Raw genomic sequence first — 12,455 nt, forward strand, 5'->3', positions numbered from 1 at the left:
GTGAGGTTGGGTAAGTTGGACAAAGAAGCAGTTCTAATCCAGACCAGGTTCTGGAATTAGAGTATCACTTTATTGTACAATTAGAGGCTGAAGAAGCTATTTAAATCTTCCAAAACTTTTTGACCCAAAAGAAATGCTAATCAGTTACCGACATAATTAACCAGTGTATCCTGATCTTTAAAAGGTGTTTTCATCTGTGATTTAAAGGAAATACAGAAGTCTGAGTTGAGGCATGATAGCCCTTCAAGGCCAGGGAAGAATTGATGAATTGACAACAAAGTCACATGTTTTTAACCGGATATACTGATATCCAAGTGCCCAGAAAAACAATTGAGAGTCTACTACTGTCCATGAATTTACTGGAAAGCACTGTTAATGGCACAACTAGGGATCTCACAGATCTTTGAATTAGCCATTTTGTGGGAGAGTGGGGGGTGGGGGGGTAGCCTGGACGCTTCGGGCAGGGTTGGGAAGATGATAGTTTGATGCAGCTAAAGAAAGGGCCCCCGCAACAGGGTCTCTTCCGTGGTCTCCGACGAAAAATGTTGGGGGAGAAGTAAAATCGCCCCAGACTCCAACTGTGGTCCTCCTCACTCAATGTTCTGGTTTCCGGAGACTTTCGTTGGCGGCGGTGGGGGGGGGGGGGGGTTGACGGTCCCTACAATTTACATGAAAATGCGCGCGCACGGTGTAGATGGCCGCTGTGAGCGGGCAGCGCCACCCCCCAAGCCGCTGCTCACCCGCAGAGCCCAGCGCGGAGGAGGAAGCTCCAGACCAGCCCCGCCGCGCTGATGGGCGTCGCCACGAGCCAATGGGTGCGCAGAGAGGCGGGGCAGGGTGGCCGAGGGGGCGGGATTTCCCGCGCGGCCGCTAGGCGCCTGGCGAGAGCTGCGCGGGCGGCGACTGCGGCCGCGACTGCGAGAGAGGGCGGGTCGGGGTCAGCTGCTGCAGGCGGGCGGGCGGGAGCGGGGAGCTGTGGGCGGCCGCCGTGTCTCCTGCCACCGCCCTCCCTCCGCCACGATGCCGGGAATCGACAAGCTGCCCATCGAGGAGACGCTGGAGGACAGCCCGCAGGTGAGGCGCGGGCGGCGGCGGGCGGCGAGGGAAAGAGCAGGGCGCGCCGACCCCAGGCCCGGCGCCGCCGCGGCCGCAGGTGCCCGCCCCGGACCAGGTGGGCGCCGCCGCCCAGTGTCCCCGCCCGTCGCGGGCCGCGCCCCGAGCTGCCGCGGCCCGGCCGCCAGCCTGAGGCCCGCGTGGGCCTGCGCGGCTGGGCCGAGAGCCGCGCGCGGGGTCCGGACGTCGGAGGGAGGCGACCGAGCCTCCGCCGCCTTCGCTCGTGGGCCCTGCGGTCACGTACGCGCGCGGGGCTCCCTTGTATTTGGTGAAAGGTGCATTTTTATCGCTGTAACGTGAGGCGATAAATCTCAGTCCTGGGATTTTCTCCCCAAAGGTCTCTTCGGAGGAAATGCAGGAGAAAAAACCCTGTAGACTTATTACATGGTTTCTGAGCAAGCTAGGGAAGGAAATGGATAGTTTTTCTTCGGGAGATGCTGGCAGGCTGCTGATTTGCCCGCGTGGAGAGTCATCGGCGAAGCCCGTCACGTGCCCGGGAGCCTCCCCGAGGAGTGTGTCCAGTGTCGTGGCCGCGACGGTAGCCGCTGTCACCCGAGCGGTGCACGGCTTGTGATGGACCGCGCCTTCGCGGCTGCAAGACTGCTGCGCGAAATGGTGCATACTTGGCCCTAATAAACTCATCAAAATAAAAGCCCCGTGTTTCGTGTGTTTGGGGGCAAGGCTAGCGTGGTTGCTTTAGCTTAAAACAGTCTAGAGAAACGTGTTCAATACCGAAGAATGAAATGAGTTCTGTTAAAAAACATGTTGGTAGGCGCTGTAACTTGCGTTGAGAAACATCATCCCTAAACCTGTCTTTCACGGAATAATTTAAGCGATTTAAGATGATGTTGCTGGTTGTCTACCCCTCAGAACGAAGAAAATTTCCTGAAATGGTGTTCATTCAGAACAACAGTGGCACATATTTCATGTGTCTTCATAGTTTAATATAGCCCCAAAAGATCAGGAAGAGGGGGCTAGATCCCCTGGCCTGTGTGACACGTCTGCCATGACTTTGTGCCAGTAATAATCGCCAAGTTGAAGTTGGGCTCTGATCGTGGAATTGATTTTTTTTTTTTTTCCTATGTGCAAAGTTACCTTCACAAGCCAGTTGTTCGCTGGTAATGTATTCTTATCAGCCTAAACTGACAGAAACCCACGTCTTCGCTTATCTGGACCGCCCCAATAGCTATTTCAAATTCTTAATGATTTCTGTAGTATAAAGTTAGAAATTATGTTTGTTTCAGATGTTTTGCAAAAACTTTGTGGCATGTATTGGTCAGGTGCACTCTGTCATTCTACTTTTATTATATAAGACTCAACAGGTTGCCTTACCTTTCTTTCCTTGCCTGGTTTTTATGGCCCATAAAGATTATACAAAACCCCGGAATGGGTAGCACAGTGCTCTCGCCATGACTTGTGAAGAGGATGTAATCTGACTCATCTAATTTCTTGAACTTTTCACACAATTAGTTTACAACTTGAGCATTCGTGTTTTTTGTTTTTTTATAAGGGTGCACCATATCGGTATCAGTTTTATGGTAATTTTTAATGAAATAGCCACATTGCTATTCTTTCAGTTTTTAGAAGTGGTAAATTTGAACTAGGTAATATTGACTTGGGAAAATTAGTTGGGACAAATGGGATTTAGAAAGGAAAGATATTGGAAGTAGTCCTTAGGGAGAACTTGTGGTAGGATGGAAAGCCCTAAATCTGGGACTAAGGGTATAAGGGTTTTTAGTCCTTCGCTGACACTTCACTTGCTTTAGAGCAAGTCACTCAACGTCTCCGCATCTCAGTGTTACAGTGAAAGTTTTTATTTTTGTACCTGATTATGAAAATCATAGTTATGTGCTTCAGAAAAACTGAAAGGGACAGAAAACAGTTACCTGTCCTTTCCAAGGCAGCAAACCCTATTAACAGTTTTACTTGTTCCTAGCTTTCTCTTACATACTTTAATGTATTTGAAGTTATGTTGTGCGTAACAAGTTTTATTTGGCTTTAACTTAACATTACAGGGTAAGTGTTCACGTATCCTCCATTCTGAATAAAAAAAATTAAAGGCTGCATGTTTCCTTAACTGATTTAACAGTTGTCCTATTGTTGGACTTAGAGATTTTTCCCAAGTTTTGTTTTTATGTATAGGACTTCGGTTAATGCTTTGGGACATGAATTTTTGTTCTCATTTGGACTACTGATACAGGATAGAGTCCAAGAAGTCGAATAACAAAGAGTATGCAAACTTTTAAAGCTCCTGCTATAGATAAGTTCTTTTTTATTTTCAAATTTTTATTTAAATTCTAGTTAACATACAGTGCAATATTGGTTTTAGGAGTAGAATTCAGTGATTCATCACTTATATACAATACTCAGTACTCATCATAACAAGTGCCCTCCTTAATACCCATCACCTGTCTAGCCCTTTCCCCACCCACTTCCCTCCATCAACCCTCAGTTTGTTCTGTCTTTAAGAGACTCTCATGGTTTGTTTCCTGCTCTTTTCTCTTTCCCCCCTCCTGTATGTTCATCTGTTTTGTTTCTTAAATTCCATATATGAGTGAGATCATATGGCATTTCTCTGTCTCTTATTTCATTTAGCATAGTACACTCTAGCTCAACCCACATGGCTGCAAATGGCAGGATTTCATTCTTTTTGATGGCTGAGTAATATTCCATGCACACACACATGCATACATATATACATACCACATCTTCTTTATCCATCTTCAGTTGATGGATATTTGGGCTCTCTCCATAGTTTGGCTATTATTGATGATGTTGCTATAAACATCAGGGTGCACGTACCCCTTCGAATCTGTATTTTTGTGTCCTTTGGGTAAATGTCGAGTAGTGCAATTGCTGGATGGAAGGGTGGTTCTGTTTTTAGTTTTTTGAGGAACCTCTAACTGTTCTCCAGAGTGGCTGCACCAGTTTGCATTCCCACCAACAGTGTAAGAGGGTTCCCCTTTCTCTGCATCCTCATCAACACCTGTTGTTTCCTGTGTTGTTAATTTTAGCCATTCTGACAGATGTGAGGTGGTATCTCATCATGGTTTTGATTTGTATTTCCTTGATGATGAGTGATGTTGAGCATCTTTTCATGTGTCTGTTAGCTATGTTTGGCTTCTTTGGAAGAATGTCTATGCATGTCTTCTTCCCATTTCTTAACTGGATTTTTTTTTTTTATGTTATTATATTTTTGAGAGAAAGAGCATGCATGAGCAGGGGAAGGACAGAGAGAGAAGGGGAGAGAGATCCCAAGCAGGCTCCACACTGTCAGCCCAGAGCCCGAAGTGGGACTCAAACTTACGAACCATGAGATCATGACCTGAGCCGAAATCAAGAGTCAAATGCTTAACTGACTGAGCTATCCAGGCACCCCTGGATTATTTGTTTTTTGGGTGTTTGATAAGTTCTTTTTAGATTTTGAATACCAGCCCTTTATCAGATATGTTGTTTGCCGATATCTTCCCCCTTTCTGTAGGCTGCCTTTTAGTTTTGTTGATTGTTTCCTTTGTATAGACAAGGTTTTCTTTGTTTTGTTTTTAATTTTTTTGAAGTTTATTCATATTTGAGAGAGACAGACAGAATGAGCGGGAAAGGGGCAGAGAGAGAGGGAGACACAGAATCTGAAGCGGGCTCCAGGCTCTGAGCTGTTAGCACAGAGCCCAACATGGGGCTCGAACTCACGAACTGTGAGATCATGACCTGAGCCGGAAGTCAGACGCTTAACTGACTACGCTGCTCAGGCACCCCTCTAGATAAGTGTTTATTTAAATCATTTGATCCTAATCAAAAGTGGCTTGTCAGTTGCTATGTAAAAAGGTTAGAGCCTTGGAGTCATGAAAGGCTATCCTGAATTACAGTTATCTTTTTTTAGTTTTGATTTATAGTAACTATTAAAATAGAGAGGAATTTGCAAGTTCAAATCCAGCTGTTTGGATATAAACATCTTTAGAATTATCTTGCCCAAACAATCTCCTGTTCTGCAAATGATCATATTATTTGTTGAGAAAGGAAATCTTTAAGGCTATACTATACTAGCTGCCTTGTCCATACTTATATATTGTTTTGAAAATCAGGAGCAAAATGAAACTTGCTAGTTATTAAGAACAGATATGAACCTTTAAAAATAATTGTATAGATAAATACCAGTGACTCTTCAGTGCTGGAACTATGAAGATAAAACTCCAGTCCCAACTGGCATAATATGGAATACTCATTTCTTTCTTTGGCATAACATGGAATACTCATAGATTATAAGACATACCTTTTTTTCTTTTCCCACATTTTAACATGTCTGATATTGAGATAAATGCCCCTTACAGTTGATAATGTTTTATGTGTAATTGGTTGCAAATGTACACACATGGTTGTTTCTCCTAGTGGCATGACTGGTCAAGTGCAACCTCTCAGTGTTCAGGCAATTTGAAGGATTATCAGTCCTCTTTATGGTCTGAAAATATTCCTTTGACTCCTGCTGGAATGAACCAAGTACTGCCATCAAAGTTTGCTGAATCGGTATCAATGGTTTGGAAGAAAGTACTGGCGGCAGAAGTGAGCACTTGTAAGAAATACTTGTCACATCCCCATGGCACAGAATAATATTGGATGGGAAAACATAGATATTGATGATTCTTCTGTCAAAAAGTGACTCAAAAGAGTTGAACTCTGAAGAAGTGTTAGGATTATATTAAATTCATGCTGTTTGTGTTTTGCTTTTATGTTTATATTAATTATATATGATATATATATGATTATATATAAAAATGTTTAAAGGTCTATTTCCACAAATATAAAGTAAAGATTACAAGACAGAAGAATACCTCAAATCATAGCTTAATTGCTGGCATTGTTTTGTTGTAGTAGTATTTAAAAAGAGTGCAGCTCACAGTGGATGCCATCATAGATTCAATGAAATGGTACCACATTGATGTACTTTTTATAAGGTGCTAGCTAGATATAACTAGCTTTAAGTAGGGAACCCATTTTAACACTGGGCTAAGGAGATATTTTTAATTTAAGTCCACTACAGGTTTTTGCATAAATGTGTAATTCCTTGAATTAGAATAATTTTGGGGAAACAACGAAATGGCAGATTTTTCTTTGGAATGGCACTAAGTCAAACAAGATTTCTTAATGCTTTCTTTTTTACATCTTAAAATAGCACTGTGGGGAATAGGGGTGGGGCACAGAGCTAAAAAAGTAAAAAGATTCTCTGTCAGATCTAAATATCTGGGGCATGGGGGAGTAGAGGACTGACGACATGGACTTCATATATTGGCATAATGATTTTGTCCCCCCGCCCCTCCTTTTCAAAACTGTGTTGACTTAGCTTTCTTTTCTGAAAATAGGAAACTAAGGAATAAGTTGATTTTTAAAAACCACTTTCTAAGGCTGAGACATAAATGAACTATTTGTAGAATAAAAATACAAGGTCATCTTTTAGATTTTAAGCTGCAGTTATCGCAATAGTTGTTAATATTTTCATTCTTTCTCTGCCTTTGGGATATGAAAAGGTGAGTATACCTTGCCTTGATATGCTGAGTTTCTTTATCTCTATCCTTCTTATTGACAGTCTTAACATTTACTTAAAAAAATTCCCCTTAATACGAAGGGGAAATTCTTAGTGCGTTAAAAAAAAAAGAAGCCTAACAATATAGACAAGTGTAAAGAAGAAGAAAACAATAAACCCTCAAATTCTGTACTCTTTATAAGTTAGTATTTAATTGGCCATGTTATGGGGCGCCTGGGTGTCTCAGTCAGTTGTTTGGCATTTGACTTCGGCTCAGGTCATGATCTCGCGGTCCATGGGTTCGAGCCCCACATCAGGCTCTGTGCTGACAGCTCAGAGCCTGGAGCCTGTTTCGGATTCTGTGTCTCCCTCTCTCTTTGCCCCTCCTCTGCTCATCCTGTCTCTCTCTTTCTCTCTCTCTCAAAAATAAATAAACATCAAAAAAAATTTTTTTTAATTGGCTCTGTTAGGGTTGGGTACTATGTTATTTTGAATTAGGACAGGGAGGGTTTTGGCTACTCCAAGAGTACATGGAAAAAGAGAAATAATCATAAGTTATCTGAATAATAAGAAATAAGTTATCCTGAAATAAGACATTTAAAATATTTATACATGGAATACTGTTAATTAGCCTTGAATGTTTTTGTTGATTTGTTCTTAGTTTAATCACAGGCTTTTTTTAATTCATAAAAATACACCTTTGTTCCTTCTAAAGTTTGTGTGCTGTAGTTGGAAAATCCCTGCGTTTTGGTGAAGTGAAATTGAGAACAAAGAACCCCAACATCTTGGCATTACTATCAAAAGAGAGAAAATAGATTAAAACTCAGAATTATTAGAGCTCCAGTGTCCTAGGATTTTTCCTTCCTCTAGAAAAAAAATTTTCTATTTGATTTATATAATGGTGACCTAAACTTACTGCTTTTATTTTATACAGACAAGGTCTTTACTGGGTGTATTTGAAGAAGATGCTACAGCTATTTCCAACTATATGAACCAGTTGTACCAAGCTATGCATCGGATTTATGATGCACAGGTAAAAAGCTAAGGACTGATTCAATGCTTTTTTTAAAAATGACTTTAAGCCCATGAGGACAGAGGGATAGAGTCTGTCTTGTTTACTGGTGCCTGAATGCATGAAGGAACTTTTAAGTATTTTGTATTACTGAGCTCACATTCCAAGTACTAGTGAGTGTATAGTTTGTAGCACTACAGAAGACATGAAGATTTAAGCATTTTCCTCTTTCTACCTAAACACAGTAAGAGCTTTCTTACTGACACTCACTGATCATGATCTTTGCCTAAGATTTAACTGAAAGTCCCATACTGTCACCAGTGTTTTCCCTAATCATGCTTTTAATCTCAAGAAACACTTCCCCCTTTTTGAGTAAAGGATTTGAAGGTAGTTTATCTTTAGTGAGAAGAACATAATAAAAATTAGATATAACTCTGGGTGCTGGGAGATTAATTCAAGAAGGAGATGAGTAGACTTTTTTTTTTTGTCGAGCAGGCTTAAGATTCAAGGCTGTTTATGTAACTCAGTTATAAGCCTTAACAGCGACTTGGGTGCTGTGTTAAACTTTCTTTGGGATTAATTAAGTACACAAGTTTCTTTTTCTCCTTCTCATTTTATCTCCTTTCTGGACTCACATTTTCTTTATGTACTAAAAAGTTGCTGTGATAGTTTTTTTTTTTTTTCCCCCTTGTGATAGGTCTTTCAAGATTTGATTCCTGACCACAGAGATTAATTACAATGTAAAAGAAATGCTATATTTGTCATTATGTTCATCATGGAAAAAAAACTTCAAAAAGTATTTCCCTCATCTGGCTGTCTTGCTGTATTATGTGACTAGGCTAACCACATTTTGGTTGTATGTTATTAAATGCATTGGTCTAGTATCAGCACCTAGAGAGAGGAATAATTAGTCATTAATGTAGAATCTCTCAAGATTTTGCTAAGATTATATACAGTTTACTTCTAACTTGAAAGCTTTAACAGCATTTAATACTTAGTTTTTATTAGCTAAAAAAAAGTATACACCTGGAACACTGCTGAATTCCTTGATGGTGTCCATTTATTTCATGGTTTGAGTTTCCCTTAAAAATGCTTTAATGGTAGTTCCCTTTCCAGTGATTTAATGAGGGGTTTATAGAGCATGTTATATAGCATTAATGTTAAGTGGTAAAAGTGGTTTAGGTATCTTCAACTAAAACTTTCTTGATCAGTAATATTGTGTTAATTTGAATGCTGTGTTTTTCCTACAGAATGAATTAAGTGCAGCAACACACCTGACTTCAAAACTTTTAAAAGAATATGAAAAACAGGTATAGTATATGAAAAATTTTAAAGCGTAATTTAAAATATTCAGTGAGGGGCACCTGGGTGGCTCAGCTGGTTAACCGTCCTGCTCTTGGTTTCAGCTCAGGTCATGATCTCACAGTTCGTGGGTTGGAGCCCCGCACCAGGCTCTGCACTTTTAGTGCAGAATCTGCTTGGGATTTTCTCTCTCTCTCTCTCTCTCTCTCTCTCTCTCTCTCTCTCCCCCCCCCCCTCTCTCTGCACCTTCCCTGCTTGCTTTCTCTAAATAAATAAATAAATAAATAAATAAGTAAGTAAACATTAAAAAATATTCAGTGATACAGTATCTGTATAGGTAAACAATCTCTCACCAAGAATCCTAAGCTTTTTTGAATTTGCAGAAGGTAATTTGGGCATGCTGTTGAAATTCCACTATAGCACTTATATTTGATTTTAATTACTTATTGTTACATATTATTTAATTGACCTCTCTTTACAAATGAAGAAACTGAGGCTTGCTCGAGATTTTACGGTTGGTGATTGGAGGAATTGGAGCTAAACACCAAATCTTAAACTCCTTGTATGGTGTGCCTTCCTGTATACACATGTTAATTAGTTGCTTAGCAAATATTTTAATTAATGTTTACTAATTGTATGAATTATGCTGTTTTATTAAGTGACATTTTTAAAGTTTATTCAAAATTTTAGAAGTTTTTTGAAGTTTCAGTTGACCCTTTAACAACATGGATTTGAACTGCACAGGTCCACTTATTCATGGATTTTTTTGGTAAATACAGTACAGTAAATATATTTTTTCTTATGGTTTTCTGAACATTTTCTTTTTTCTAAAAGATTATGGAAATACAGTACATAGTACATGTAATACACAAAATACATGTTAATCAACTGTTTATGTTACTGATAAGGTTTCTAGTCAGCAGTAGGCTGTTAGTAGTTAAATTTAGGGGGAGTTAAAAGTTATATGTGGAGGTTAGCACTTCTAACTCCCACGTTGTTTGAGGGTCAGCTGTGTTTTTTTATGTTTGTTTATTTATTTTGAGACAGAGTGTGAGTGGAGAAGGGGCAGATAGAGGGAGAGAGAGAATCCTAAGCATGGAGCCCAATGTGGGGCTCCATCTCATGCAGGCAAGATCATGACCTGAGTTGAAATCAAGAGTCGGATGCTTAACCAACGTAGCCAGTCAGGTACCCTGGGTCAGCTGTTTTTAAAAATGTAAATTATAGGGGTGTGTGGGTGGCTCAGTTGGTTGAGTGTGGGACTCTTGATTTCGGCTCAGGTCATTATCTCATGGTTTGCGGGTTCGAGCCCCATATCGGGCTCTGCACTAACGGTGCAGAGCCTCCTTGGGAGTCTCTCTCTCCCTGTCTCTCTACCTGCTCTCTCTCTCTTTCTCTCAAAATAAAAAATGAACTTGAACAAAAATAAAAATGTAAATTATAACATCATTCACAAAAGATATACAGCACTGGGCCTTTACCTCATCTGTGTTTCTCACTTTTCAGCGCTTTCCACTGGGGGGTGATGATGAAGTTATGAGTTCAACTTTGCAACAGTTTTCAAAAGTTATAGATGAGGTAAGTGCTTATTATAATTATATCTTGCTTGACTATATGGTCTTATAATTAAGTTACTCAAGTTGTTTAGCTTTTATTGGGAACTTGTATTATTATGATAGGAGCAAATCTCTATAATAAAAGTTTACTATTTAAAGAAGGACCTTATTTCCATCTTAGTGGCTGTCTCCTGTCTTAGTGGCTTCCTCATAAAAATAGTACTTTCTTTTTCTGATTAAAACAAATTGTTTTCAAGGGATAAGCATATAGATGTGCTCTCTCTCCTCCCAGTCCATGTCACGTTCATCCTTTCACTGTGTTACTTGATGTAGGCAGGGAGAGAATTAAATTATGAGCTATAGGTGGGTTCTGGGACTTTTTTAATGATTAGTTCTGCTGACTGGTTAGAGAAATTAAGGGCTGATGTTGGCTGTCTGGGATGGAAGGATTAATAAACTGAATGGCAAAATATTGCTAGGTGGAAGAAGTGTGGTGAGAGCTGTCTAGGGAGTCCATAACTGTTCTCAACTAGTGCACTGATGAAAGATCCTTTCACGTGAAACACTAGATAGTTCCGTCTTTTCTAGTCTATCTGAAAAAGTAATTTTTTGAAATATTTTATTTAAAAAAAATTTTAACGTTTATTATTTTTGAGAGAGAGAGAGACCAAGCATGAGCAGGGGAGGGGCAGAGAGAGAGGGAGACACAGAATCAGAAGTAGGCTCCAGGCTCTGAGCTGTCAGCACAGAGTCCGACACAGGGTTCAAACTGCGGAGCCGTGAAATCATGACCTGAGCTGAAGTTGGATGCTCAACCGACTGAGCCACCTGGGCGCCCCTGAAATATTTTAATAACTCATTGTAGCCAAGTATTGTCACAGGAGAGCAATATAAAGAAATGTTTGTAGAAAATGGAGTATTTTTATTGTGGTAAAATATACATAACATAAAATTTACTCCTGGTTATATTATGCATTCACAGTGTTGTGTAACCATCGCCACTGATGTTCCAGAACATTTTCATCATCATCCCAAAGGAAACCCTGTGCCCATTAAGCAGTCATTCCCTACTCCCTCTCCCTTCAGCTCCTGGCAACCACAAATCTACTTTCTATCTGAATGGATTTGCCTGTTTTGGATATTTCCTATATAATTTGTGGGATTTTGTGTCTGCTTTCACTTGGCATCATGTTTTTAAGGTTTATCTGTGTTGCAGCATGTATCAGAGTTTCATTCCTTTTTTAGGTGAATAAAATTCCATTGTATGAACATACCACATTTTATTTATTCCTTCATGGTTGATGGACATTTGAGTTGTTTTCTACCTTTTGGCTGCTGGAAGTAGTGCTGCAGTGAGCGTTTGTATACAAGTTTTATTTTTGTTTTTTTGGGTTTTTGTTTTTTGAACACCACTTTTTCAGTTCTTTTGGGTATATAATCAGGAGTGGGGTTGCTGGATTATATGGTAATTTTATGTTTAGCTTTTTGAGGAACTGCCAGACTTTTTTCCACAGCTTCTGCGCACTTTTACATTCCCACCAGTAGTGGAGGGTTCCAGTTTCTACACATCCTCACCAGCGCTTTTCATTTATATTTTTATTATAACCATCTAAGCGGGTATGAAGTGCTGTATCATTGTAGTTTTTATGTGCATTTTTCTGATGGCTAATGACACTGAGCACTTTTTTCTATGCTTATTGGTCATTTGTATATCTTTGAAGAAATGTCTCTGGTAGCCCCTGCCCCCAATCCACAGGGGATACATTCCAAGACCCGCCCCCCAGCGGATGCCCGAAACCCTGGATAGTATTGAATCCTGTATGTTTTACTGTATATACATAAATGTGATAAAGATTTATTTACAAATTAGGTGCCATAAGATTCACAGAATGGGAGAATAATTAACAATAAAATAGAATTATGACATAATAAAATTTGTGTGAATGTGGTGTCTCTCTCT

General features: G+C 40.0%; 1 protein-coding gene across 6 annotated transcripts in view; it reads left to right on the plus strand.

Moving 5' to 3' along the window:
• The first annotated feature begins 952 nt into the window (after window positions 1–952).
• APPL1 (adaptor protein, phosphotyrosine interacting with PH domain and leucine zipper 1) overlaps window positions 953–12,455 on the plus strand; it is a 54,275-nt gene continuing 42,772 nt past the window's right edge. For 4 of the 6 annotated variants that reach the window (XM_049640754.1, XM_049640752.1, XM_049640749.1 and 1 more), the window contains exons 1-4: window positions 954–1,074; window positions 7,560–7,658; window positions 8,888–8,947; window positions 10,446–10,517. In XM_049640754.1, coding sequence (XP_049496711.1) covers window positions 1,021–1,074; window positions 7,560–7,658; window positions 8,888–8,947; window positions 10,446–10,517 — 285 coding nt within the window. In that variant the 5' untranslated portion in view covers window positions 954–1,020. Of the gene's footprint in view, window positions 1,075–7,559; window positions 7,659–8,887; window positions 8,948–10,445; window positions 10,518–12,455 lie in introns of all 6 variants that reach the window. The other 2 variants (XM_049640751.1, XM_049640750.1) reach the window with 2 other exon arrangements.

Source organism: Panthera uncia, chromosome A2 (genome assembly GCF_023721935.1).
Source record: "Panthera uncia isolate 11264 chromosome A2, Puncia_PCG_1.0, whole genome shotgun sequence".
Taxonomy (NCBI): domain Eukaryota; kingdom Metazoa; phylum Chordata; class Mammalia; order Carnivora; family Felidae; genus Panthera; species Panthera uncia.